Source organism: Pelodiscus sinensis, chromosome 16 (genome assembly GCF_052426305.1).
Source record: "Pelodiscus sinensis isolate ZL-2025 chromosome 16, ASM5242630v1, whole genome shotgun sequence".
Classification (NCBI taxonomy): Eukaryota; Metazoa; Chordata; order Testudines; family Trionychidae; genus Pelodiscus; species Pelodiscus sinensis.
Genome location: NC_143067.1, coordinates 24492760 through 24519329, shown reverse-complemented (window position 1 = coordinate 24519329; position 26570 = coordinate 24492760). Strand labels below are relative to the sequence as shown.

The 26570-nt window shown below is 45.3% G+C and overlaps 1 protein-coding gene across 1 annotated transcript in view; it reads right to left on the bottom strand.

Annotated features, from left to right (window-relative positions):
• NEURL1B (neuralized E3 ubiquitin protein ligase 1B) overlaps nt 1–26246 on the bottom strand; it is a 255494-nt gene extending 229248 nt beyond the window's left edge. The window contains exon 1 of the mRNA XM_075900258.2: nt 25855–26246. Within this exon, the coding sequence (XP_075756373.2) occupies nt 25855–25930 (76 nt within the window). The 5' untranslated portion in view covers nt 25931–26246. The remainder of the gene's footprint in view (nt 1–25854) is intronic.
• Between the last annotated feature and the right edge of the window lie 324 nt (nt 26247–26570).

Genomic DNA, 26570 nt, shown 5'->3' with positions numbered 1-26570 from the left:
GGTTGACAGTGTGTGGTTTCCCAGATTCCATAATAGGTCCCGTGTTGTCCAAAATGTTTATTAACAATTTGAAAATGGGTTGAGCAGCAAGGTAATAAAATTTGCAGATGATAAAGTTATTGCCCAGAAAGGAGTGTAAGGAACTTCAGCGGGAACAAACCAAGGTAGATGAATGGACATCATGATAACTCAGCCTACTCAACACGTGGCCCATGGGCCGCATACGGCCTGCGGTGCGGTTCGGGTTTACATGGGGCTCAACACATGGCTATGGGTGGGAGTCAGAACAAAAAAGTAGTCAATATAATGGTCTTTTGTTGGTATGCATTTTAATAGTTAAATTTCTGGACTGTCATTGCTCATTCAAAGTGCTGTCATACTGGTGGAAATTGGGTAAATATTGCATTTTATTAATATCAGCAGAACTGACTTAAATGGGGCCTGTGTGCTGTGTAGTCGTGCCTTAATCGCTGCATATATGTTTACATGTATATGCAACCACACTTAAATTGTGGCCCTCAGCATGTGCTGTGTCATTGTGGCCCCCGGGGCTTCCAAAGTTAAGTAGCTCTGTGATAACTGATGAAGTTTACTATGAATAAATGCAAAGTAACACAGAAAAATAAATATTGACCTATATTATACAAGATACTAAGTTAACAACATCAAATCAGGAAAGGATCCTGAATTGTCATGACAGACAGTTCAATTACGACCTTTCCTTAAATGTGCAGCTCTGGTCCAAAAAGGCAACAAGATGTTAACAATGCATAAGGAATAGACTGGCAAAATGAAAACTATTATGCCGCTCTATGCAATCAGTAACATCTTCTCATCTGGAATACTGTTTGCAGTACTGGTCACCCCATCTCATCAAGTATATTACAGAATTAGAATGGTGCTGAGAATGACTCTGGAGCCTGGGGGAAAAAAATCTCACATGACGAAAGACTTAAGATTTGGACTGTTCATCATAGGAAGGAGAGGAAACAGACGGGATGCGAAAACTGTATATAACATTAAATGCCAAAATACCCCAAAAAGAAACATTGTTAAAAGAAAATTAGGTTGCAACGTAAAACACTTGAAAGTCAGGAAATGCCAGAGTTTAAGGTTGCCTGTACACAACCTTAATTTAGCCCTTTTAGGCACACACCCTATGCTCTGAATGAGGCAGAGGTTGCATGGGAGAAAACAGTATGTGATCACATAACTAAAATGTGTCATAATGTGTATATATAAAGGAGCTTATTTGAGGTTCCATGGGCGACATTCATTCTTATTGTATTTCCTAATTTTGAGTGATTCTCTTTGCAACCTTAACTATGTTCTTTTATCATGGGGGTATTTTTAAACATAAAAAGAAGGATTTTTTTGTTTGAAGAAAAAAGAAAAATGTTAATTCTATCATGACCAATTATCACAACCCGCTCCCAATCATTTTTATTGAGGTTCAAACCTAAAATTTCAGTACAGACTTCTACCACTTGAGCTACTGGATTTCAAACACTCTGGTCATCCAACACTCCAGTCATCTGAAGAAGTGGGCTGTGCCCACAAAAGCTCATGATACTATCCACATTTTTTTTTTAGTCTTTAAAGTACTACCAGACTATTTGTTGTTTTTTAAGTTTTTCCTGTTACGGACTAACTTGGCTACCCCTCTGAAACTTTTGGATTAACTATGTTAGGGGTACAGTTGGACCTCTTTAGTCCAACACCCTCAGGACCCGACTAGTCCCAAATGAGGGAGTCTGCCAGGCCCAGGGAGGTCAATGCCCCTCTTGGCCACCAGCCTCCGCTCACAACTCCAGGGGCTCTTTGGTCCAGCAACATTCTCCAGACCACGGATGTTCCTAGACCCCAGAGTCCTGGACCACAAAGATTCAGGTGTTTTAGGAGATAGTAAGGGGAGGACAGCTGTAGAAGCCAGGTACTGGTAGTTGCGGTGAGGAGCAGATTGGCTGGAAACTCTCTCTCCCCCCAGTTTCAGGTGTTGGGTATCTCTAACCCAGCTGATGTTCCCAGAAGATGAGGATGAGCCAGGGCTAGGTCCAGGAGGTGATCAGGGAAGTCTAGCTGGGTTCCTCAAACTCCCATACAGTATTATAACTACTCTGGCAGCTCCAGGCCTTCCCTGCACAGTGTTTGTGTGAGTCTAATCCTAGAAGAGAATGTTCATATTCAGTTATTTTGGCAGACTGCCAGCATTTTCCTGAGAAATCTAAGTGGAGACAGGAAATGCAGATTTATAACGTAGCAAAGCCAAATTCTACCTAGAGAGAAAAGCCAATATGAATAACAGTTGCTTCTTATCTCATAAGAAGAGATAGTCAATTAAATTAAGGTGGCAAATTCAAAAGTGATACCAAGAAATATTTCTCCATAGACTATAGTATTAGACAGTGGAGCTCATTGCCACTGAAAGTCATGGAGGCCAAATATTTTGCAAAATTAAGAGAGATGGATTGTACATTCATATATGGATAACAGGAATAGCCATTAATCATAGTTAATGCCAACAAAATACTATCAAATGATACAAGATATCATAGTTCAGGATTTAAGCCAATCCCTAGGTACTGAGATTAGACAGAGACCTTTGCGGGGGGGGGGGGGGGAGGGCAGTTTCCCCATGTGTTACTACTGTAGTGTTTCCCGCCACCACAAACTACAACTGATTAGATGGACTGTGGCACTGATCCAGTCTGGCAGCTCCTAAGAAGAGCTCTATGGGATTTGTGAAAAAATGGCGGGTAGAGAGGGAGGAAAAGGTCACGCCAAGTCTCCACTGGCACCAGCTACAGCCCTGGCACTGAATTTTTTTCTCCCACAATAAAGATTATGAATTATTTTATAAAACAAACAAAGGCCTGTTTATTGTGGAGAGTCTGGAGCCGCAGTCTTATCAAAGCCATCACTGGACAAGGAAGCTTTGTTCATTTTATCTAAAAAATGCCATGGCTGTGGGCAGTGGGAGGTAACAGGGAAAGCCCCCTTAACTCAGGCATAGGCAGGATTTAGCATGTAGACTCCACATAGAGATCCAGGAGGAGGGAAAAACAGTAATTGGTGATTTGGAAGTGTCTACTGCTGCGAGCCCCTCAAGAGACCCAGGCAGAAGAGAGCCAAGATCATGTTTAGCTGCATATTTTAGGCATGAGAACATACTTTCCCTTAATATGTAACCCAAGGGGATTTTTCCCCTCTCTCCCCTTGGATCCTTGGCCAGCTCAGATCTCAGTTCTGGGATTTTTCAGAGTTGATTTGATTTTCCCATGGTCGGATTTGATGATCATTAAGACCCAGGCATTCAGTGGCAAGTTGGCTTTGGGCCTGAGCAGCCCCCTCCCTCAGAGACGCTGGGAGCGGAGAGGAATGCTACAGGGTCAGCTGGAGAGAAGAGGTAGGGAGAGGGAGCTTTTGGAACTGGTTTCTCCCAAACTCTCTCAACCCTGCTTCTATATTTACGCATAGAGGAGAACAGTAACGGAGAAGGGAGACACGGAGTATTAGCAAAGGCAGCTAATCCATCTCTAACAGCTGTATCTATGCACAGGCCAACGATTTACACAGAGTGGCCAAGTCTGGGTCACTTTAGTTTAACCATCATGAAAAAAAAATGTTAGTCCCAGAAATATCAAGATGACGCATTTTTAGAAGACCACAGCTTCTTGTCTCCTGGATTCTATCTCTGCTTCCCCCATCCCTTGCTTCTCTCCCCCATCCTCCCAACTTCCTGCCCTGTTTTCTCCTTCCCACCAAACACATTCTGTGCCTTGAGTCTGACCAGCTGTCTGGCACTTTTGCAATTGAAGCGATATTTGTAGTAAGATGACAACAAAAGGGAGCAATAGGGTCCTGGAAAACTCAGCAGTGCAAAGAGCAGGATGGAGCAGAGAACTACTACCAGTCTCTCTTTCCAGGTGTGATTTCCATTCAACATGCACTATCTGCAGGCGCCCGCCACTCAAAGTCCTTAAAGGGGCTCTCACCCCCTGCTCCACCTGCAAAGTCTGGAGATGCCCAGCTTGCACAGGTTTCTCTGTCAGAGATGCTGCTCCCAACCCCTCATTCCTTCTGCCACAGATGCCACATCCACTGGCTTTAAGGAATACTGGCAGTCCTGGACTAGGGTCTGGGGTCCTATTCTCCTCTCCTGTGCAGTATTTACACCAGTATGAATGTTGATTTCAGTGCAGTTACTCCCTAGTTGTACCAGCCAAGTGTAAGCAGAATCAAGCCCCATAAAAACCATCTTAAAGTACCATTTGCTGTATTATCTGCAATACCTACATTTTTTCATACAAGATGGTCTAAATGCTAAGCAGAAATATTAAGAGTGTGAATTAAAGGCCAATTTTGTCTGGCTCTATGACGGGGTGCATCAAATATGCCACCCAAAGTGGGCCAGTAGCATCTGCCACACAATTCAAATCATTCCCAGGAAGGCTGAACTACAAGTCAGTCCCAGTGTCAAGTCCCAGGACAGGAAATACTTTGGTTGTTGCTGTGGTCTTACAAATAAAACCACTATTACACACAACTGGTCTATTAAATACTATCAAGGTTTGGACAAAGAGGCAGCTCACAGACTCCAGGCAGTCAGATCCACCAAGTCACATTCCTCACTATATTTTCCCTTAGAAAGAGGCAGGTTTAATAACTCCATCTGGAGACCTGATGTAGGAAATACTTTTGCAGCTTTGCCTTTTGGCTCCACATTCTGGAATAGGTGGGGGGATGGAAGAATGGAAAGTGCACAGCAGCAGATGACTACCAACTGGCCCACTATCCTTTCCTACATTGGAGGCAGAATGGGGACAATAGCACAGACCTTATTTCTCACTCCCATAAGTCTCTATTACAAACTCAAATAAAGTAATAAACATCTAAGTCCCTGTTGCCTAAGACCCGCATTCAGTGTTCCCTCTAATTTTTATGTCCCTGTGTGGAATGAATTTTGTTCTGTGCACCAATATGGAGATGATGTGCAGTGCACTGCCTCCATATTGGGGCGCATAAAAAAATTCATTCTGCACATAGCCAATCCATGAAGGAGGTGGAGCCAAGAGGTTTAGAGTGTGGAAGATACTCGGTGGGGTGGGGGAGAAGAGATCAGGACTCTGGCTGGGGCTGCAGGCTCTGGGGTGAGGCATTTTGGATGCAGGAGGGGGCTCCAGGCAGGGGCCAAGGGGTCTAGAGTGCCGGAGCGGGCTCAAGGCAGCAACCTGCATTCAAAATCTCTCCCTCTGATGTTCTCACTGCTCCAGTAAGGCTTTGGGTTTAGTCTGTCCTTTCAGGATCCCTGGATGCTCCTCTCTTCCTGCACAGCTTTCAGGTTGTCTTTGCCTGCCCCACAACAATCTCTCTCTCTCTTGCTTGTTCAAATGCAGCAGTTCTCCCTTAGCTCAGAGATCAAGAGTCTTTTTAACAGCAGCTTCTACCTCTCTCTGACTTCTCCTTATCTACTGAATTTCCACTGCTCAACTTCCCTGCCCTGAAGACAACCTGCAATAACCAATTCCTTGAGCGTGGCCAATCTCTTTAGCATATCCATGATACTGCCAAGGCAAAAGACATTCTATGTTAACGAATCAATAGTGGAGGAACACTTCAGATAGTAGGGAGGCTGCTGAAAGCTAGCCCTCTTACCCCATCCACTGCCCCTAAAGATAGGGGCAGGCTTGGAGACGGGCAGCTGGGACTCCAAGCACAGGGGTCCAGCAGCGGAGCACAGGCTAAAACCTGGGGATGCTGCTACACCCCCCATGTTCCTAGTTTCTGCACCTAAAAGTGATTTCTTTGATTGTTCTCTAGCTGCTTCCACACAAGGCATGTAATGGGTGACATGGGCTAGTCAGAAATTTTTCCATGAAACTTGGTCAGAAAATTCCACGCGCGCCCCCTTGCTGTATCAGAGGCAGCAAGCACAGGTGGGAGGCAGGAGCCGCTTGCCTCCCCACTGCTGCCTCCCACAAGGGGAAGGCAGAAGACAGTCCTTGGGGGAAGTGGCTTGAAAGCCAGCTCCCCATGTGCACTAGCTCCCGCAGAGCCACCTTCCCAGCCCCCACAGTAACAGCAGAAGGGGGGAGCTGGCGGGAGCTGGTACACATGGGAAGCCAGCTTTTAAACTAGCTACCTGCGTATACTGCCCCCATAAGTCTCAGAGAGGTAACTGCTAGTCTGTAATTGAAAAAATAACAAATAGTCCTGCAGCACCTTAGAGATTAACCAAAAATTTAGATGGTATCATGAGCTTTCATGGGCACAACCCACTTCTTCAGATGAATGGAGTTAAGGGGTAAAGGGTACAAATAAATAGCAGAGAAAGGGGTTGGGGAGGGAAAGAGAAGGAAAAAAAATAGGAAAAAAATATTGTCAGTTAGTGTCCATGCTAAATGAGGCTAATGAAGTGGATTATAAGTACTTGGTGCTTAGCTTTTGATGTCATTAGGATGTGGAATGTAGCAGCCCATCCAGTTCAGGTCTTTTTCAAACCTTGATTACAGGTGTCAAATTTGTAAATGAAAACAAGTTCCACAGCATCTCTTTCCAGCTGGTTTTTTAAATTGCTTTGTAATATCGTCATCTTTAAATTCATTAGTGAGTGCCCAGGCAAGTTAAAATGTTCCCTGGTAGATTTCTGTGTGTTACCATTTCAAATATCTGATTTGTGTCCGTTAATCCTTTCCTGTAGAGATTGTCCAGTATGGTCAATAAACGTGGCAGAGGGGCATTGCTGGCACTTGATGGCATAGATCACATTAGTGGATGTGCAGTTGTATGAGCCTCTGGTGTGGTGGCTTAAGTGGTTAGGTCCTGTGATAATGTTGCTTGTATAGACATATGGACAGAGTTGGCACTGGAGTTGATTGGAGGGGTGGGTTCCTGGGTGAGTACGATTGTGGTGTGGTGTGTGGTTGCTAGAAATAATTTGTTTCAGGTTAGGGGGTTGTCTGTAGGTGAGGACTGGCCTGTCCCCCAAGGCCTGTGAGAGGGAGGGATCATTTTCTAAGATGGATTGTAAATTGTCAATGATGCACTGAGGGGTTTAAGTTGGGGGCTGTAAGTGATGACCAGTAGTGTTCTGTTATTTTGTTTGTTAGGCCTTTCTTGAAGAAGCTGATGGCTGGGTACTCACCTGGCTCTGTCAATCTTTTTTTTTCCCCTTCCCCGGGTGCGTATTTAAGTTTTAAGAATGCCTGACAGAGATCCTGTAGGTGTTTGTCTCTGTCTGTGAGATCGGAGCAAATCTTGTTGTATCTTAGGGCCTGGCGTAAACAATTGATTGGGAAATGTGTTTTGGATGGAAGCTGGAGACTTGTAGGTAAGTGTAATTGTCGGTAGGTCTCTACGTTAGAACGGCCATACTGGGTCAGATCAAAGGTCCATCTAGCCCAGTATCCTGTCCTCCAACAGTGACCAATGCCAGATGCCCCAGAGGGAATGAATAGAACAGGTCATCATAAAGTGATCCTTCTCCTTTCATCCATTTCCAGCCTCTGTATGTCAGAGGCTGGAGCAGGGGGTGGGCAAAAGGTTCACCTTGGGCCATTGATCTGGCCTGCGGAGGCCCTGTTGCTCCCCCATCCCCAGGCCAATTAGGGTCTAGGGGTGGAGGAGAAGTGTATGAAGTTTCCTCCGCCCTGCAAGGAGCGTGCGGCACTTAGAAGCACCAGATGCTCCTGGCAGGGCGAGAGGAGACTTCACGCACATCCCTGCCCCCAAGCCCTGATTAGTCTGGGGACAGATGGGGGAGCATGCAAAGTCTCCCACTGCCAGGAGCATGAGTGCCTGGGGGAGCCTCCAGGGAGGGGGGAAAAGATGCTCCCCCCACCCCCAGACCAATCATGGTCTGTGGAAGGGGAAGCATCCTGGTCCCTCCCCTTCCACTTAAGGCCCCACCCCTTCCGGTGCAGCCCAGGACCACTTCAAAAATTTTTGAAGTGACCCCTGGCAAAAAATTATTTCCCTTCCCTGGGCTAGAGACACCATTAATAAGTATTAATAAGTATTGATGGACCTAACCTCCATCAATGAATCTAGCTCTTTTTAAAACCATTTTAAAGTCCTGGTCTTCACAATATCCTCTGACAAGGAGTTCTACAAGTTTACTGTGCACTTCGTGAAGAAAACTTCCTTTTGGTTGTTTTAAACCTGCTATCTATTAATTTCATTTGGTGACCCCTAGTTCTCATATTATGAGAACAAGTAAATAACTGTTCCTTATTCCCATACTTGTCATGATTTTGTAGACCTCTATCATATCCCACCTTAGTCTCTTTTCTAAGATGAAAAGTCCCACTCGTTTTAATCTCTCTTCACAACACCCGTTCCAAACCCCTAATCATTTTGTTGCCCTTTTCTGAACCTGAAAATATTTGTATCAATATCTGTCACAAATTCTTCTGGTGAACATTTTTTTCTGTATTCAAATGCTTTAAAATTATTTGCAAAATACAATGAGTCAGGAATATTTGTCAAGTTCAGCAGTATTTACAACTGAAAGTGACTTTTTACAAAATATTACTTACAATGACTTAACTATTTTGTAAAGAAAAAAATGTAGAAAGAAAGCTATCCGAAATAAATATTTTTTTTCAAATTGAAAATGTTTCTTCAGAGGAAGTTAACTTTTATTTTTTCATTTATGCATCTTCTATACATTTTATTTTTACAATTTTTTCACATTAGCTTAATGCAAATACAAGCTTTCATTTACACCAGAAGTTCTCAAACTGTTCTCCGAGAACTCCGTTTCGGTAGACTGAGGAAAAGTTTTTTAATAAAGCGCTCTTATCCAAAGCACTTTACAATAGTTAGCTAATGGTACAAACAATGTTTGGAAACATCATTAAGTGGTCCACTGAGACCCTCAGCAATTTTCAAGTGGTCTGTAAAAAAAAAAAAAAAAATCAGACTACAAAAACAATTTCACTTTATTTTCATTTACTTCTTATTACTTATAATATAGGAGGAGGATGAAGAAAATAAGAATGAAAATGGGAGGGGCAGGAAGAATGAATGTTCTTTTTCTTGGCTGGGTTCCCGGGAGGCGAGATGGCCCAAAAAATGATGCTAAGCACAGGACACCACTCTGGGACAGTGGGTAGTGAGTGCTCAAGAGTATCCCAAGTCTCCCTATCAGGGAATGGCAAAATAGTGGTATTGACCACACAGTTCTGAGTAACTATTTAGCATGGAATATTCCAAAGTACATGCAGCAGGTCCCATATGGAAACAATACAGCTGGGGCATCTAGGGCAGTGGTAGGCAAATACAGCCCGAGGGCCACATGCAACCCATCCAGGTTCTATGTGTGGCCCATGAGACATTTTGTTTACCGTTGCCCATGGGCAGGATTCTGGGCCAGATTCTGCTGGTTTTTGTCGGTATAGTTTTTTCCTACCGTTAATACGAACGTGATATGCAGGTAAAGCAAGACAACATGAAGTGAGGTGCATGCTGGTTGCACACAACACTGAGAAATCCATGTGCTCTCCCTGCATTGAATTGATCAGCATACCCCACTAATTCTAGATACACAAGTACAGTTAGCAAAACTACCCTACCCCTGGAGACTGAGTTGGGTACAATGATCTTGCGGCCCGCGGAGAGAAAGGCAGGCCACTCATGCAGCCCACTCACTAGCCTAGGCTGCTCATCAATGACCTAGGGGTTCAGAGAACTTCTTTCACACATACCTCAAATAAACATGAGACAGCAGGTTTTTTTGAGAGGAGGCAAAATGTAAGCAACTCAGCTCATTCAATGCATGCTGTATTCCCCTTCACCCAATATTCTCAAATATTCTATAAAAGCAGCACTAAAATGGGCCCAGTATTACCATTTAAAATACAGTCCCCCAATATTTTAAGGAGAATGGAAATTTACAGACCGATCTATCATACTTCCATGCATAAAGAAGCATTTTAAGAAACAAACAGTATATACATGTGGCAAGATGAGTGATTCGGTTCAAGGTCTCGTTGAGTTATTCATGCCTAACATGAATAGAACTTCTCCTTTTTTATCTCAATTGACATTGTCCCCTGGAGCCTAATGTGGGCAGGTTAGTTCAAACCTGAGCTGGTGTTAATACACATACACATAAGGCCAGCAAAGCATGATATGTACTGTGTGAGGAAAATGATTGTTGTACAGAATGTTTGGGCATCTAGGTTGACTGGCTTGGAACAAGAGATACGGTACTAAGGACACAATATGGGTGAATTACTCCACTCAGCGTGACTGGATGAATATATCAGGAGTTGCAGGTTACCAGCCAAGATCATTTTTAAACCTTATGAAAGAGTCAATTATTCACCAGCCATCATCTGAACTGATCACCTGGCTAGGAACAGGGGCAGAATTGGAGCCTGTTGTCCCCTCTCTATGGGTAGCAAAGAGATTCAAAGTGAAAGCAGCAAGCATCAGCCAAATTGACAGCCAAGCTCTGCTTCACAGACAGAATCCCCTTCTCAACACAAAACCCAGCCAGCTGGTTCAGTGCCACTTAAGCCCCAGAATCGGTCTCTACCTTTGAACTGGGCTGTACAGGACAGAGTCAAGGGGAACATTAGCCTTTTGGTATATGTGATAATCCTGTCTGCATAGCACCAGCACCCTGAAGAAGATTTCATAATCACTGCTAGTTTATTCATTAATTTATTCTTCCAATAACTGGCTAGAGGGGAGGAAGCTATTCTGCCAGAAACGAAGCATTTGATGGAATTCCAACACTGAGAACTAGAGCTGGGCCCAAGACCATCCACCCAGCCTTGTGACTCCTGAAATATTAGAGTGGCTTCACCTCTGCCTGCCCTGCCATGTTCCTCAGTGTTCTCCCAACACACAATCATGCAAGGGCTGCTAGAAGAGTTCTGAGCAGTTGCCACTCTTGATTGAGCAGGGGTTAGCCAGGATCCCAGAAATCAAATTGTGCCATACATCCTGGATCAAGACAGAGAAAGGGATCAGCCTCTTGCTCATTGTTGTTTTAAGTGATAGTCATATGGCAAGAGGCCCCAACACAAGCCTTGAAGCCACAGGGCAATGAGCACTCCCCATTTGGGAGGTCAGTGGGTTTCAGCACCCAGTATTCCCAGGAGGTCTCCCACCCAAGTATTAATCCAGGCCTGACCCTGCTTAGGTTCTAAGATCAGACATGTTTAGGGTGGAATGGCCACAAGCATAGTCAATAGACTACAGTGATATAAGAAGGCTAAGGTCTGAGACTTGCTTTTGTGCTCATAGCAGCCCAACAGTTCCTGGAGGAAGGATGAGAGAAAGCTTTTGAGGAACTCAATGGTGATTTTCACTGCAATAAGAAAAGCAAAGCTCAATGCTCGTAGAGCCTTATAGTATTCCACAGTGGTCACAGACACTGACAGTAGAGATAGGTTCCCAACCACCAGTGTTTTCTGAGCAGCAGGATTTGAATTCCGTTCGGCAGCATCCCAGTGACCACAGCATGCAGCAATGGTACCCAAAATGGCCGCTGGTGAGTTTCCATTCCTATCCACTGCCAAAGTGATGTTAGGTTTCAAGCCTATCCCCATCTCCCCATTGTCTCCTAGGAAGAGCTAGAAGGACACTGGTCACTGTATTTGAGGCAGCAACAGTTTACATAGTCCTACCAGTACAGGATTGCCCCTCACTGCATTAATTAGGTAACCCCTTTGGGTGCCTTTTAAATCATTGTAAACCTATGGTTGCCAGGTGTCCGGTATTGAATCAGACAGTCCGGTATTTGGACTTTGTGTCTGGTAAACAAATTGAGAAAACACCAGACATAAATGTCTGGTATTTTCTAATTAAGGAAGTTTTTCTGCTTTTCCCAGGCCCAGTTAGGCGCCCGACGGAAGCCCACTTGGGACACGCAGCATTAAAGGGGCTGCGACTACATTTCGGCCCAACCTCCCAAGTCTCTCCCCCTCTCCCCCTCCCACACCAGGTCTCCCTGGTTACCCCCCAGCACTTTTTTGGGGAGGGAGGATCAAAAATTACCAAATTTTTGTTGGGAATTTTTTGAAAACCATCTGACAACCCTACAGTACAGTACACCAACTGAGAGGCAGCATGGTCTAATGGAACTGAGAGTCAAGAACTTCAGGTTAGCCCTGACACTTATGTGACCAAGTTACTTGGGTCTGAATTTTCAGAAGCCTGGCTATTCACAGATAGCCATTTACCTTGGAGCTGCCTCAAGCACTCAGTGGCAGGGTAGGGGACAGGCTCCCAAGAAGTATTCACACAAGCAAACAGGGACTCAGAAACCAGTCACATCAGAGGCAGGTTCACTGGCAGTATGTGCACACCAAGGACACTCACACAACCTAAGGGCCCCCACACACCAGGGAACAACAGGATGTACTGGTGGTCTGTAGAGTTAGTAAAGAAAAGGGTGAAGAGATAAAATTAGGGGAGGAACCTGGGGAAAAAGGGAGGGCACATATCTGGTTTTGAGGAGGGGGAAAGCATCGTGAGGGATTTGGAAGACAGCTTCAGAAAGAGGCTGCACAGTTCAGTCAAAATTAAACAGTGACCTGGACAAAGATGGTGGCTATACGAGCCATTGATTCTCAGAAAGGAGGAATGGATTTAAAGATAATGCATGAAATAGCAGCTCATTCTGCCCAGAGCTCATAAAGTATTTAATATAGGAACATGCCTCTTACACTGGTCAGGCCACCATCAGATGGATCCAGATAGAAGAATTGTGTTTACGTACAAACTGTACACAGACAGTTAGGAGACACAATGAAATGTGTTAGAGAGGTTTAGATGACACATGCCTTACATTTCAGAGGACTGCATAGTGTGGCTGGGATAAAAATATGAATTCTGTTCTCCATAGATTTGCAGCAATCATCATGCAGGTCAAATTAAAAGCTGGAATTATTTCTCAGCCTGTGGTCCAGTCCTGGGTTTGCCACACAGCACTGCCAATAAACCTCAGTCCTGACCTGTAACCCCATTAGGACCTGAGAGTCCTAGATCTCTGAAGAAAAGCCAATGATCAAGCCTAACCATTGTGTCTCTAAGAATTACCCTGAGAGCCAAACCCAGCTCCCCTTACTCAAGCAAAACTCCCACTGCGTAAGATGAACGGAATTTGGTTCAGAATATGAAGTCAGAAATGCCCTGACACAAAAGCATTCTTGACATTCAGCAGGATTTTTGTCCACAGCTCCTCACAAAACAGGCGAGATGCTGGATTAGTTCAGTTGCTTTGAAGAAAAGTTTTGAAACTACAAGGACAAACTCCTTGAGGTTATAGATCTCACTGACCCTGTGCTCTGCCTCAGAGGACTTATCTTGTCAAATTGGAGACTATCCCTTCAAGATTTGGAGGCCTCATGCAAGTTCTGGGCAAGAAGTTACAGCAGACATTGGATCTCCATCTCCCATCAGAGTCAGATGGCACCACAGACAACAGACAAGCACCCAGCTCTCACTCTGAACTTCTGCATTCAACCACAGAAGTAAATTTGTCCTGTCAGCCAACATCCTACATCAGAACATTACCCCTCCACCACTCGGCAGATCCCTCCACCACTCGGCAGAACAAATCAAACAACAGCGAGTTTGCTGCGGAGGGTCTAAAATGGGGAAATTAAACATCAATCTGAGCAGTCCAGGAACAGGTAACCAAATGGCTTGTTTGTATTAGTTGCACGATAAACAGTCTTGGACTGTTAACTTTTGAAACTTAACCCTTGATCCCCAGAAGTAGTAACTTTCCTGATTAGCCTTCACTACATCCAGTTCCCCCCCCCCCCCGACCACACACACACACACAGTGAAAATCCAGCTTTACTGCTAAACCATGACCCATCCTCAGTGGCTGATTTTTCCTGTATCCCACGCACATACAAGGTGAAATTTTACATTAGATTTTCTACTGTGTTCTCATTTGCTCTAGTTTGATTATGCTCATTTCCTTAAGCACTGGGGTTACAGTATCTTATTACTGACTTCTAATCTGTTAGCCTTTAAGGTGCCACAGGACTCCTCATTTTTTGCAGATACAGACTAAATGGGCTACCACTCTGAGACTTATCTGAATTGCTAACTGCAGGCTGCTCTCTAGTGGCGAATGTTCACTCCTGCAGGCTAAAAAATTATAAGTCAGGCTTCCACATTCAAAAAAGTTCTGGAAGGTGGAAGTGCGGTGACTACCCCATTGCTGTGGAACAAAGTCACTATTATGGGAATGAAGCTGAAGGATGTAAGCAGCACAGAGAGAGGAATTCTGTAGAATAGTTAGAATCATAGAAATGTAGGGCCAGGAGGGACCTTGACAACAAGTGATAAACTCCAGCTTTTTAGGGTTGCAAGATGGTTTCAACAAAAATACCAGACACACTTGACATTACATCACAATCTACATTACATCTTGTTTAGAAAATACCAGACATTTATATTTTCTCAATTTGTTTCCTGAACAGAAAGCTCAAATACTGGACTGTCCGGTTCAAAATCGGACACCTGGCAACCCTATTCTACATTGAGGGAGGACCAAGAAAATCATTCTTTGATAGGTGTTTGTCCAACATGTTCTCAAAACTGTTGAATCATGAGGATTCCACAACCTCCCTGGAAAGCTTAACCACCTTTATCTCCTTTGCTGCACATTAAGCTTATTACTTTTTGTCCTGCCTTCAGTGGCCATTATGCACATTCGATCACCTCTTTATAACAACCTTGAACATATTTGAAGACTTTTGAGAAAGCTCATAATATCATCTACATGTTTTGTTGGTCTATAAAATGCTACCAGACCATTTGTTGTTTTTTTAAGTTTATCCTGTACAGACTAACTCGGCTACCCCCTGAAGCATTAAGTTCTTCATCAGTCTTCTTTTCTCAAAAGTCATATTCTAACTTGTGTATTATTTCTTCACTTTTCCCTATAGATCAGATTTTCTAAACCTTCTTTTCATTGTCCTCTGGGACTTCCTCCAATTTGTCAACATATTTTTCACAACTGAACACAGTACTCCAGCTGAGACATCATCAGGGCTAGATATTAGGTGCAAAATAATTGCCTCCAAATTCTTACAAACAACAATCTTTTAATACACTCAAGAATTATATTAGCCTTTTTTGCAATGGCACCACATGGCTGTCTCATGTTCAATATGTAATCCATTGTAACACTCAGATCCTTTTTTGCAGTGTTACAAGTTATTCCCTATTTTTATAGAAAAAACAACAAATGGTCTAGTAGCACTTTATAAACTAACAAAACATGTAGATGGTATCATGAGCTTTCTTGGGCACAGCCCACTTCTTCAGATGACCGAAGTTATGAATAGGGGATATGAAAACTTGAAATAAATAGCTATTGGTATCATGAAAGCTCATGATACCATCTACATGTTTTGTTAGTCTATAAAGTGCTACCAGACCATTTGTTGTTTTTTTCTGTAACAGACTAACTCGGCTACCCCCTGAAGCTCCTATTTTTATAGTTATGCACTTGAATTTTCTCTCCTAAACTTTGTACTTGTCTTTATTGAATTTCATCTTGTGATTTCATACCAATTCTGCAACTTGTCAAGGTTGTTCTGAATTCCAAACTGGTCCTTCAAAGTGCCTGCAACTCTCCCTGCTTGTGGTCATCGTCACATTTTATAGCCATAGTTTCCACTCCATTATTCAAGTCGGTATTTTCATGAATGACTGGAATCAGACCCAAGAAGCCTAAACCTCTCTGAGTCAAGACTTAGAGAAGAGCTCAGCTAAGGCCTTTCTGAAAAATCTGCCTTGTAAGATTCTATAACTGGGAGATGTGCAGTTCTTCTCCTAGCTTCCCCTCCTGCAATGACTTGGGCCTTTAAGGCTGTGGAAAATAGAGGGAGGTGGAGGTTGGGACAAGCCACAGGAAAACTTCCCAAGCTGCCTCAATCACCCAATCCAGGCACTTTCATTGCTGAAGAACTGTCTGGAAAGAATGCTACACTGCTAACACCATCTTAATAATAGACACAGCATTGTGGGGAATAAGTCCTGCCCTGATACAGGGGCCTGTGAACACATACAACACTAGAGAACAGCCCAAGCTACATAGACTTGACCTAGCCTTTGAGAGTTTTTGGACCCGTGGGTTGAATTTGGGACCATTCCCACTTGGTACAAATAGCCCCCTGAAGTCCTTCCAAATATTGCCTACAGCCACATACCAGCTGTGTGCAGTTCATAATCAATATGATGTGTCCCAACAGTGGCCAGGCCCAAAGAGAGTGTAAGGGTTCCAACTCATCACCCTATCAAGAAGCAAGTGGTAGAAACCTGTGTGGTTGGAGGGAAGAACTATGTTCCAGTCCCAGTTCCCAGTAGAGCTTTATGGGACAGTAACTTGCGTGCATTGTCTGTAGTGTGGAATTTGTCATCCTATATGAGCAGTGACAATTAAATTCTGTTATGTTGCAAACTCATTCTGCCCACCACTACTATTTCACTGATTGTATGATGTCACACTCTCAAGCCATGACTACACTGATAAGGTCAAATTAATTTTTAAAAAAATCAAGTGCTTTAAGGTAGATTTTTTTTAAAATTGCACATCCCCACTGTGGGCAAGAATTCAAAGTCATTTGAAGTAGTGCATCCCCAGTAGGGTAGCTACCATCAACTTCGAAAGCAATGCACTGTGGGTAACTATCCTACAGTGTCAGCACACCTTTGCATTCTGGGTTATGCTCCCAGGGCATGCCTTGAACCAAAACTGTGCAGGGAGTGATTCTGGGTACATGTTGTCAGCAACCTATAATGCACTCATTTCCTCCCTCCCCATTGCTTAAGACCCAAGGCAAACAGTTGGGCTGTGTCCAGACTCAGGGGTTTTTTCAGGAAAAGTAGCCTTTTCCCGAAAAAACTTCCCTGCGTCCAGACTCAAGCCGCGTTCTTTCGAAATAATTTCGAAAGAACGTGGCTTTTCTTTCGATGGCGGTAAACCTCGTTTCACAAGGAAGAACGCGTTCTTTCGAAAGAAGGCGTTCTTCAATGTAAATAGGGCTTCCTCGAAAGAGAGCATCCAGACTCGCTGGGTGCTCTCTTTCGAAAAAGCGGATTGCTCTTTCGAAAGATCCGCCTGCAGTCTAGACGCGATCTTTCGAAAGAGGCTCTTTCGAAAGAAGCCTGCAGTCTAGACATAGCCTTGGTTAACTGCACAGATGCCACAGCAGCATAAGCATGGTACCCATCGTGGATCCTATTGAACATCAAAGCATGATGATGATGATGTTAACCTTGGCACCCCGAATGCCGGACCATGTACTAAGCATATCCACAGTCCACTGGAATGAGGAAGAATCTTAGGAGGCTATGAACATACTCTTCTGCAAAGCACTTGAGTTGAATGACTCAATTTGGAGTGGTGAAAGTCTACAGTGGGGGTTGCTGTGATCCTAGAATTCAAAGCCATCAGTACCCTTCTGCTATGGGTAATAGCCAAGGCTCACCAAGTGGCGGCGAGCCCCGCTTGCCAGCCGCGCGGTTCAGCACGCTGTGCATGTGCTGACCACACTGCGCATGCGCTGACCGCACTGCATGGCTGTGCTGGCTTGTAATCTACGTGCCACGGGTGAGTAGATTACACTAATTGTCGAGTCCTGGTAATAGCAATGCCCTTCTGGGAAATGTGGATGCCATAGTGGAAGGCTTTGCCACACTAAGGTTCCCTAAATGTGGTGGGGCAGTAGATGGACTGTACATTCCCATCTTGGCACTCGATCACCTTGCAAAGGAGTGCATAAACCGCAAGGGGTATTTCTCAATGGTGCTGCAGGGGCTGATAAATCACCAGGGCCATTTCGCCAACATCAGGGTGAGATGGATGGAAAAGGTGCATGACGCACACTCTTCAGGAACTCCTGCCTCTTCAGCAAGCTGCAAGCTGGAACTATTTCCCCAGAACTGAAAAATTTCAATTGGACACACTGAAATGCCAATAGTGATCCTTAGGAGACCTAGCCTACCCTTGCTCTTGTGGCTCATGAAGCTGTATAAGAGCAGCCTGGATCACAGTAAGGAGCAGTTCAGCTACAGGTTGAGCAAGTGCAAAATGGTGGCTGAATGTGCTTTTGGGTATTTAACAGGAAGGTTTAGGAATCTACTGATGCGACTAGATTTCAGCAAATGCAACATTCCTTTTGTGGTGGCAGCCTGCTGTGTGCTCTATAATATTTGTGAGAGCAAGGGGGGAAATGCCAATCTTTCAGGGTGGATGCCAAGACACAGCGCCTATCTAGGGATTTTGAGCAGCCAAACACCAGGGCAATAAGGAGAGTACTAGTGAAGGGCAGGGCAAATCAGAGCGGCTTTGAAAGACAGTTGTAAGAGTCATGCATGTTGCTCTCAGTGAGGTGCCCCTGCATTCAATGTGCTTGCCTCTTCAGTACAAGCTCCCACCTCTTCAGTACAAGCAATAAAGAGACACCGTTGTTCACAAATTATGCATTTTTAGAGAACATAGCTGGTATAGAAAAGGAGTCCAGGGAAGGAGCTTCAGGGGTGATGCGGGAAGGCTGTCCTCACAATTGTGATCACAGACTTTTGCTCCATTATGCATCTCTGGTGGTTCAGTGTGAGGCTGTTCTCTTCTCACACACACACACGCGCGCGCGGAGGCTATGGAATGTGGTGAGGGAATGTTGGTCGAAAAGAGCTGGAGGGGTGCCTGTTCAGGTAGGCATCCCGGAAAGCCACTATGCAGTCCATCATGGATGATACCACTCTCTCCTTGTGCTTCACTTCTCATTCCCTGCATGCTTTCCTTTCCTCATGCTCCGCCCACATGTCCTCCAGCAGCATATTCCTCCACTTGCTTATGCACTACCTGTGCAAGTTGGTGGATTGCATTTGCTCCTTGAACATCTCTTACCTAGTCCATTTTTGCCTGTGGATTTGTGCCAGGCAGACAGCGGGCGGGGCTGGGGGACTACACAGCAGGCTGACTGCTATAACAAAAAGTGAAGGGTAAACTTTTCAGGAGATATACTGAAGAACGTAAAACCTAATCCACTAGAATAAATGGAAGATTTGTCTAAAGACTATAGGGATATGTTCTGTACATGCCCACAGTTATGCTTTAAGGAGTCCACTTTGTAGCAGGCACACCTCAGAGTTCTTAGGGGAGCAGCTGGATTTGGTTTGGTGGCAAGCATGGTAAGGGGCAGATTGGGGCACAAGCCTGTGGGGAGAAGGGGCTCAGGCATGGCCACAGAGCAGGGAAGGGGCTTTTATGGTGCCCATGTGTTTGGCATCTTCTGTTTGCCAGGGGAGAGCAACTTTCCCTTCCCGCAAGAGCGGGTGGGCAGAGGAGGGGGTCTGGACATGACAACAGGGCAAGGGCTCAAGCTATGCTTCATTGGGGAAAAGCAAACTGGTTTACACAGTGATAGGAGGCAGTTGACAACTGAATGTGGCCATAAACCTGGGCCTTATGCTGCACTGATGCCAGACCACTCACTGCTGGCTTGGTATGGGAAGGTGTCCTACTACAGCGGATGTAGTAAGGCAGCCTCCCCAGAAACCTTGTGAGAAGAATTTAAAAGAGTTCTTGTGTGAGAGCTTTATGGAGATGTGCAGGGAGGATTCCTGCTCATCTCCGGACATGTTAACGAGCTATTCCAGCCCCCGCCCCGCTGTGTAGGCACAATGGCCTCCACAGATCACACCCAGTTGCCTTAACCCACTTTTAGCAAGAAAAAAAATGTCAATTCACCAGAAGTGCCTTTCCTGGGATCAGTGCCCGACTGTGAGACATCCTGGGAGGGGGGGGGATCGTCTCCTAGGTTATAAAAAGTTCTTGGCTCTCATTACCTCAGTTGCCCTGCTCACCTCCTGACCATTCTTCTCCTCCATGCTGTCCTCCACGCTGCTGCCCAAGACTGCCCAAGTGCCATGGGGGCAATCCATTGACTGACTAGCAAAGCTATTTGGGTCCACTTCCCCTCCACAAGGACTGCATGCAGCTGCTCGTAGAAGTGGCATGTTTGCAGTAGAGATGCAAGCAACTAGTTGACTATCTGATAAGCTTAGAGTAGTGACCTGAGAAGCCACTTCCCCCACCACTTGCTGCCACTATCAAAGGCAGCAAGGGTGGGGAGCAGGAGCCGACTTAAAAGCCAGTTCCCCCCCCCAACACCATCTCCATGGGGGCAGCAGAGGCAGAGGACGGGGCATGAGCGGATTGCTGGCCCACAGCCAGTCCCAGGTGCTGCACCTCTGCTTTTTAAATATATTAAGAGACAGCAGGCTCTTAATACATTTAAAAGACTGAAGCATGGCGGGAGGGACCAAGCACGAGCTATCCAGGCTAGGCGTGAGCCAGCAGATTCTTAATACATTTCAAAGGCAGAGTCCACAGCGAGGTTAGCTTCCAGGACTGAGAGCTAACCCTGCTGCAGTTTCCCCACTTAGACTAATCGATGGAAATGCCACTGATTAATCGATTAAATGCAATTTAACATCCTTTGCTTGCAGTGATGCTCAAACCGTCTATTTGTTTCCTTTGTCTTTTGGTACGACTAGGCATGTAAATACCTAGATGCTTGCCTCCTTCCCTCCCCGCCTCTATCAGAAAGAGGCAGCAAGACGGGGGGAGGGAGGGAAGAGGAGGAGAAGGTGGAAGGGGTGTTTCAAAGTGGCAGCATTGTGTGTAGCCCAGGGTCAGCTAGGGACTCCCCTGCTGACCCTGGGCTCCATTCAGTGCTGCCACTTTGAAATGCTGCAGGGAGCACGGGGCCAGCAGGGGACTGCTTAAGTCCCCCACTGGCCCTGCACCCTCCCCTTAGCGCTTTCACCTTTGAAGTGTAGCAACAGCCTTGAGGCTGTTGCTACACTTCAAAGGCGGATGTGTCCTTATCGACTAATTGAATAGTCGATGCAAATTGCATCAATTTTTCGAATATCCAGTTAATTGAATTTTTACATCCCTAGGTATGACTGCCTCAGCTCCTTTATTTTCACTGGGACTGCTGGGTGTCCCTGGCATATTTTTTCTCCTCCATACCCTTTGTGATCTTGGCATAGATAGCCATGTTTCTTTTGGTGGTTCATAGCTCTGCGAAAACAAATTCCTCTCCCCACACAGTAATGAGGTCCAGGATCGCCTTCACACTCCAAGCTAGTGCTTGTCTGCGACTCTGAAAAATCCTGCTCAGGTGTGTTGCCTGCTCTGAGGTCTGCTCACCACGCTGGCCACACAGGAAATGAAATTCAAATTTTCCCAGGGCTTTTCCTGTTCACCTGATGAGCAGTAAAGTTGAACATCGTGGCCAGAGCAGTAACCACAAGGCACTATGGGACACCTTGGGAGGCCAAGAATGCTGACTTTCACAGATCTGTGTCTGCACTAGCATAAAGTTGACCATGCAAGATCGATTTAGCTGTTACTCCTTGTGAAAGCAGGAGCACAGATGACTTTAAGGGCTGTTAAAATTGACAACAGAATGGGCTTGGTATTGTTTAGAAAATAGACCTAATGTGGCTAAGTTCAACCTAAACTCCCTGTGTAGGCCAGGCCTCAGGCTCTCCAGGAGACCATAGTAGGTCCTGCTTTCTATCAAACTAGAACCACCACAGAAATGACAGCTCTTGAGAAAGGGGCTACTATGTCCAGTTCAGTCTGAAACCAAAAGAGAAGAATAAGAAAATTAAATAAGCAGCCCAGCAAAAGCTACCCAAACTTATTTTGAGTTTCGTAAGTGACTCAGGAATCAGTTGTAGCTCTGGCCACAAGTTCCCATGAATTTTTATTTTACTCAAACCATTTTACTCAAGCTTACAGCCAGAATGACTGGCAGCTAGAACACCACACTTGCTATTATAAAATAAATTAAATATTCTCATATATCCTGGACGGAGATTAGCCTTTGCAGTGTTACCATACTAGAAGAGCTGAGAAAGTCAAAAACATAAGTCTTTAAAACATGGACATTTTTCATTACAAAATGAAGGAAACTCAGTAGGCCATTTCACCAGGTAAGGCTTTCTAGGTGGAAAGTGATAAAAACAACAGCTAATATTATGCCTTTGACAACTGGCTGGCCAGGCCAATGCCATGGGCTGCCTGGACTGGCCAATAGAAAGACTCTATGACAAAACACACCTATAAACTTCACTTCAAATAAAAGGCAAAGTTGTTATAAAATCAAAATGTATAAAAGTCTTCAAAGCCAGCCAAATGTCAGGGATTTTTTTTAGTATATTGGTATTTAGCATAAAAATCAGGCAAATCTTATTTCCAACTACAGTAAAGTTCAGCCAAAAATATATAATGCTTAGAAGAAAAATGACCATAACAATCACAGGAGCACTTCTGAGAAAACACAGAGGCTGGTTTAGAACTCGGTCCTGCCAACACTTGCTAGTCTCGTCGAAGTCAGTAAAACTGCTCTCAATAGTTATGATCCCCGGTGAATTGTTTAGAAGGTCTGATTCTGAGAGTGGGCAATTCACAAACTCTCTGCATCAGTCTTAGTATTCACACACACTAGCTACAGAGGAACAGCAGCTGAGACTGGTATGCTCTATTGGCCAGAGCACAGGACTGGTAGTACACATACACACACACACACACACACACACAGGCAAAGCACATGCTTCATACTGCACAATCTTAACGTGAGTCCAGGATCATTTCAGAGAAGGGTACAGCAAACACACCAAGCAAGGACATGAAGCTAGTCACGTGACAAGGCTAAAACAGAACCTCCAAATAGGAATACAGTACAGCAATCTCCCCTAGCAAGAGGATGCTAAACAGCTACCCGGGCACGAATGCTTTGGTTAAGAGACACAATGCCCTATGCATTAGACCTAAGTTTTGAATCTGCCTCTCAGGAATTATGTGGTGAGGATCCCCAAACCCTCACTACCATTCACATCCAGTGCAAGCCATACAATGCTCCATATGTTCTATTTCATGCCATTTATTTCACAGTTCCAATTTGAAATTTTCATCAGTTGCAGATTATTGTGCTGACAAGGCATAACTACCCCCACAAAAGTGATTAAGGGAAAGTTGGTGGTTTGGGCACAAGTGGGATTTTTGGCACTCAGAAAGGTGTGGCAGCTGATTTGGGTTAGTGAAACTCAGAATGCAGCAAAGAGTTTTTGAGGGAAGAGATTCATCTCTTCTCTCCACTCCCCTTATTGTGTAAGGCAGGTACTTTTACACTTGAGGGGAGAAGAGGATTTTAATTCTTTGTTCCACAACTTTTCACAGCAATTAATTATTTCTCTCTACCCTACTTCAGTATCTGCTCCTACATTTAACAGTGACAAATATGCACATTAGCCTATTTCTGCTAAAATAATCAAGAATTATGTAGTTAACATTGACATCTAAATCATAATTTGGCATCAGAATTAATACTTCATAAAGGTGAACACAGAAAATATCAGAGAGGTGTAATCTACTTTCAGACTGTCTAAAGATTCAAGGATATTTTTACAATCAGAAGTGCTAGACACTTGGATTTTTAAATGCAAACTGAGATTACGAAGCCTGGTTATGCATTAATAGTAAAATAACCTTCAATTGTGCAACAAATTACATTCCACATGTGCTCCAATAGTAACTGATCAGCCCAAACCATGCCCAGTGCCAGCAGTCCACAGGAGCCCACTGAAAATGAACAAAGCCAGCATTTGTCCAGAGTGTTAAGTGGCTAGCAACTTGATTAGCATTTAATCCTCAACCTGTCAGCAACACCCTGTGTGGGTCCCCTCCTTTGATACACACACTACCACAATGTTCAACCTTGCTCTGCACAGTTGGGGATAGCAATAACCTGTCTGAAAAGGGGATCCAAGCCAGGTGCTTTTTGTACCTCCACCCACACCCTCCCTCCCCATACCTTTGTTGTCACGTGCATTACCTCCAAACCGCTTCTCTCAGGGAATGAGTACAACTTAATTGCAGCTTCAGGCTGATCACCACCAGCTGCACTGCACATTACTGGAGAGAGGGGACAGAGATGAGCAGGCTGGCTTTTTTCCTGTGATCAAGCCCCTTTTTCTGTTACAGTAGCTGGCACTCAACAGCATCAGTGTACTCCCAAACATGAGAAGGAAGAGCAGACCAGAGCAACATTGCTGTCTTTTATCTGGGAAGTGAATAGTGCAGTTTCTCTTGGGTGGTTTAGAATACATTCCTCAAAACAAGATCCAAATGCCCTTTTTCTCCTCCCTACAATCCTGCATTGAACATTGGATCATGGAGTCTTGCAGCTCAGGATCAGAAGCTGCCATTACACATGTTGCCCATTCAGAAGAGACTCCCATGCACTTTAGTTACATCACATTACTGTCATAGTTCTGGTAGCAAAAGAACTGTTATAATTTTTCAGAGAAAGAGAAGGGGAAGAAGAATCAGTTCATTGACTTCCTGAAATAGATTTAATCAATAACATTAAGGCAACAAAAACTGACCATTTAATATTCAAAAACAGAAGAAGGGAGTTGGTACCTGGACATTATTTAAATATTTGCCTTAATGAGAAATTATACATGTACCCAATACTGGACTGAGACACAAGATAATAAAAAAATATTTAATCTGGGCCAACTTTTGTTGGTGAAAAGTTAATCCTTCAAAGACATTATCTCACCCACTTTGCATCTCTAATACCCTAGAACCAAAAGGGTTACAGCAACATTGCGTAACACTCTGTTATTCTAATTGCACTTACAGGATACAGAAAGCCTGAGTCCCAGGATGGGTTAATGAAAGACAAGTTCTGCCTTGTTGAAATGCAACACTAATTATTACTAAGTGGTAATTTACATTGCATAAAACTTTGTTGTATTACCACACAGGATTATTTATGTTATGATGGTGATTTATAGTGGCTGGCTGAGCTCAAGTTACCAGCATCCTTTAAATCCAGCCAATCAGATTTCTGCCTGTTGGCATTATCATCGGAACCATGGAAACAAGGAGGAGCGCAACAGAAAGCAGAGCACACGGGATATAATAAAAGCACGGAGAGATCGTCTGGCACCCATCATGCTTTAGCAGTCAGTGAGCTTGGATTGGCAGAAAGCTTTGATGTAAACTGCTGTTTGAATCTCAAAGAGTTGATCTGGCAAAACTCTAGTTTACTGGGCAATAACTGCAGAGCACAATTCAAACAGCTGGGGGGGAAGGGCAACTCTGATACTGCTACTGTGAAGAGATATAAGGGACTCAAACCACTCCACCCCCACCAAATACAGTTGGACAGGTGTATGTTACCTTAGAGGCTAGCTACTTTAGGCTACCAGACTTTTAATAAATACATTTTGAACCCCTTATACAGCTTATTTAACTTTAAAAATAAAACATCCACCAAATAAAGTCAGAAGTATTCCTACCCCTTCAAAATTTACTACTGTTGAAACTCCGAAGCATTCTTACCCCTTCCAAAAGCCTGGTACTTTTTAAAACAGTGGGGCAGGCATCATGTCTCACTAAGTGGCCGTTCAATGGTGGGTTTCCGGGTGTCTAACACCCTTTGGAAAACACCGCCACTTTTTAAAACAATCTAAGAAATAGACCTGGGGCGAGCGACCTGCCATGGCAGATCTATACCGCACAATTCCACGCGCAAATGCAGCAGGGTTCGAACTTCACTAATAAAGAGGCTGAACAAAAGCAGAGACCCCCCTGGGACAGGCCCGTGCGCCTGCCAATAAGAACCCCCCGCAACGCCCACGGCCCCAACTCACTAGCCAGGGCGGGCGCGAAGCCGCTGTTACCCGGGGCCCAGCGCCGACCCCGCCACGGCTCGCCCCCGGGGCTGTCCGCAGGGACATCGGGAGAACCACGCTCCCCGCCGCTGCTGCACTCACTGAAGCTGATGCCCGGGCTCCGGCTGCAGCTAAGGTAGGTGGCAGCCCCCGCAGGGACGGACTCGGCGTTCCCCATGGCTCCGGCTCCTCTCAGTCGGGCTCCTCCGTGGGCGCGGCGCTCGGGGTGGCCGGGGATCCAGGCGCGGGGCGAAGCAGGGCGCCGAGCTCCGGGGACTCTGGCACTTGGCAGCTGAGGGCTCTCCCGCCGGATCGCGCGTTCAAACCCCGCAGCCGGCCTCACACGTGGGATCGGCCTCCCACCTGGCTCCGGGACAAACCAATCGGCGCAACCGAGCCAGGCAGCGCACCTGCCAAGCGGCGGGCGGGCTGCAGGGAGAGCGCCCCGTTAGCGCGCAGCCCGCCCGCGCGTGACGCCCGCCAGCCGAGGCGGTGGGGGCAGCGTGGCAGGTCGGGGGGCAGGAGCGTTTCTCCGCCCCCAATCCGAGGGCTCTGGCCGCGCGTGGGAGGAGGGGCTGGAGGGGAAGTGGGCTGCAGATTGTGAAGTGGCCCAGGGCCCTGAGAGGGCGGGGTACAGCCTGTCCTTCCCCAATCCACCAGCCTCCTGGGGCTCATCCAGGCCAGCTCCATTACCCTGGGCAGAAAGGGCCCTCCCCGATTTCCAGCTATGTATCTGCTCCCCTTTATTCTCCTCATCCCTCTCCCCCCACCCCCACACACTCCTCCTCATAAATCCATCTGCTTCTGGGTATCTCCCC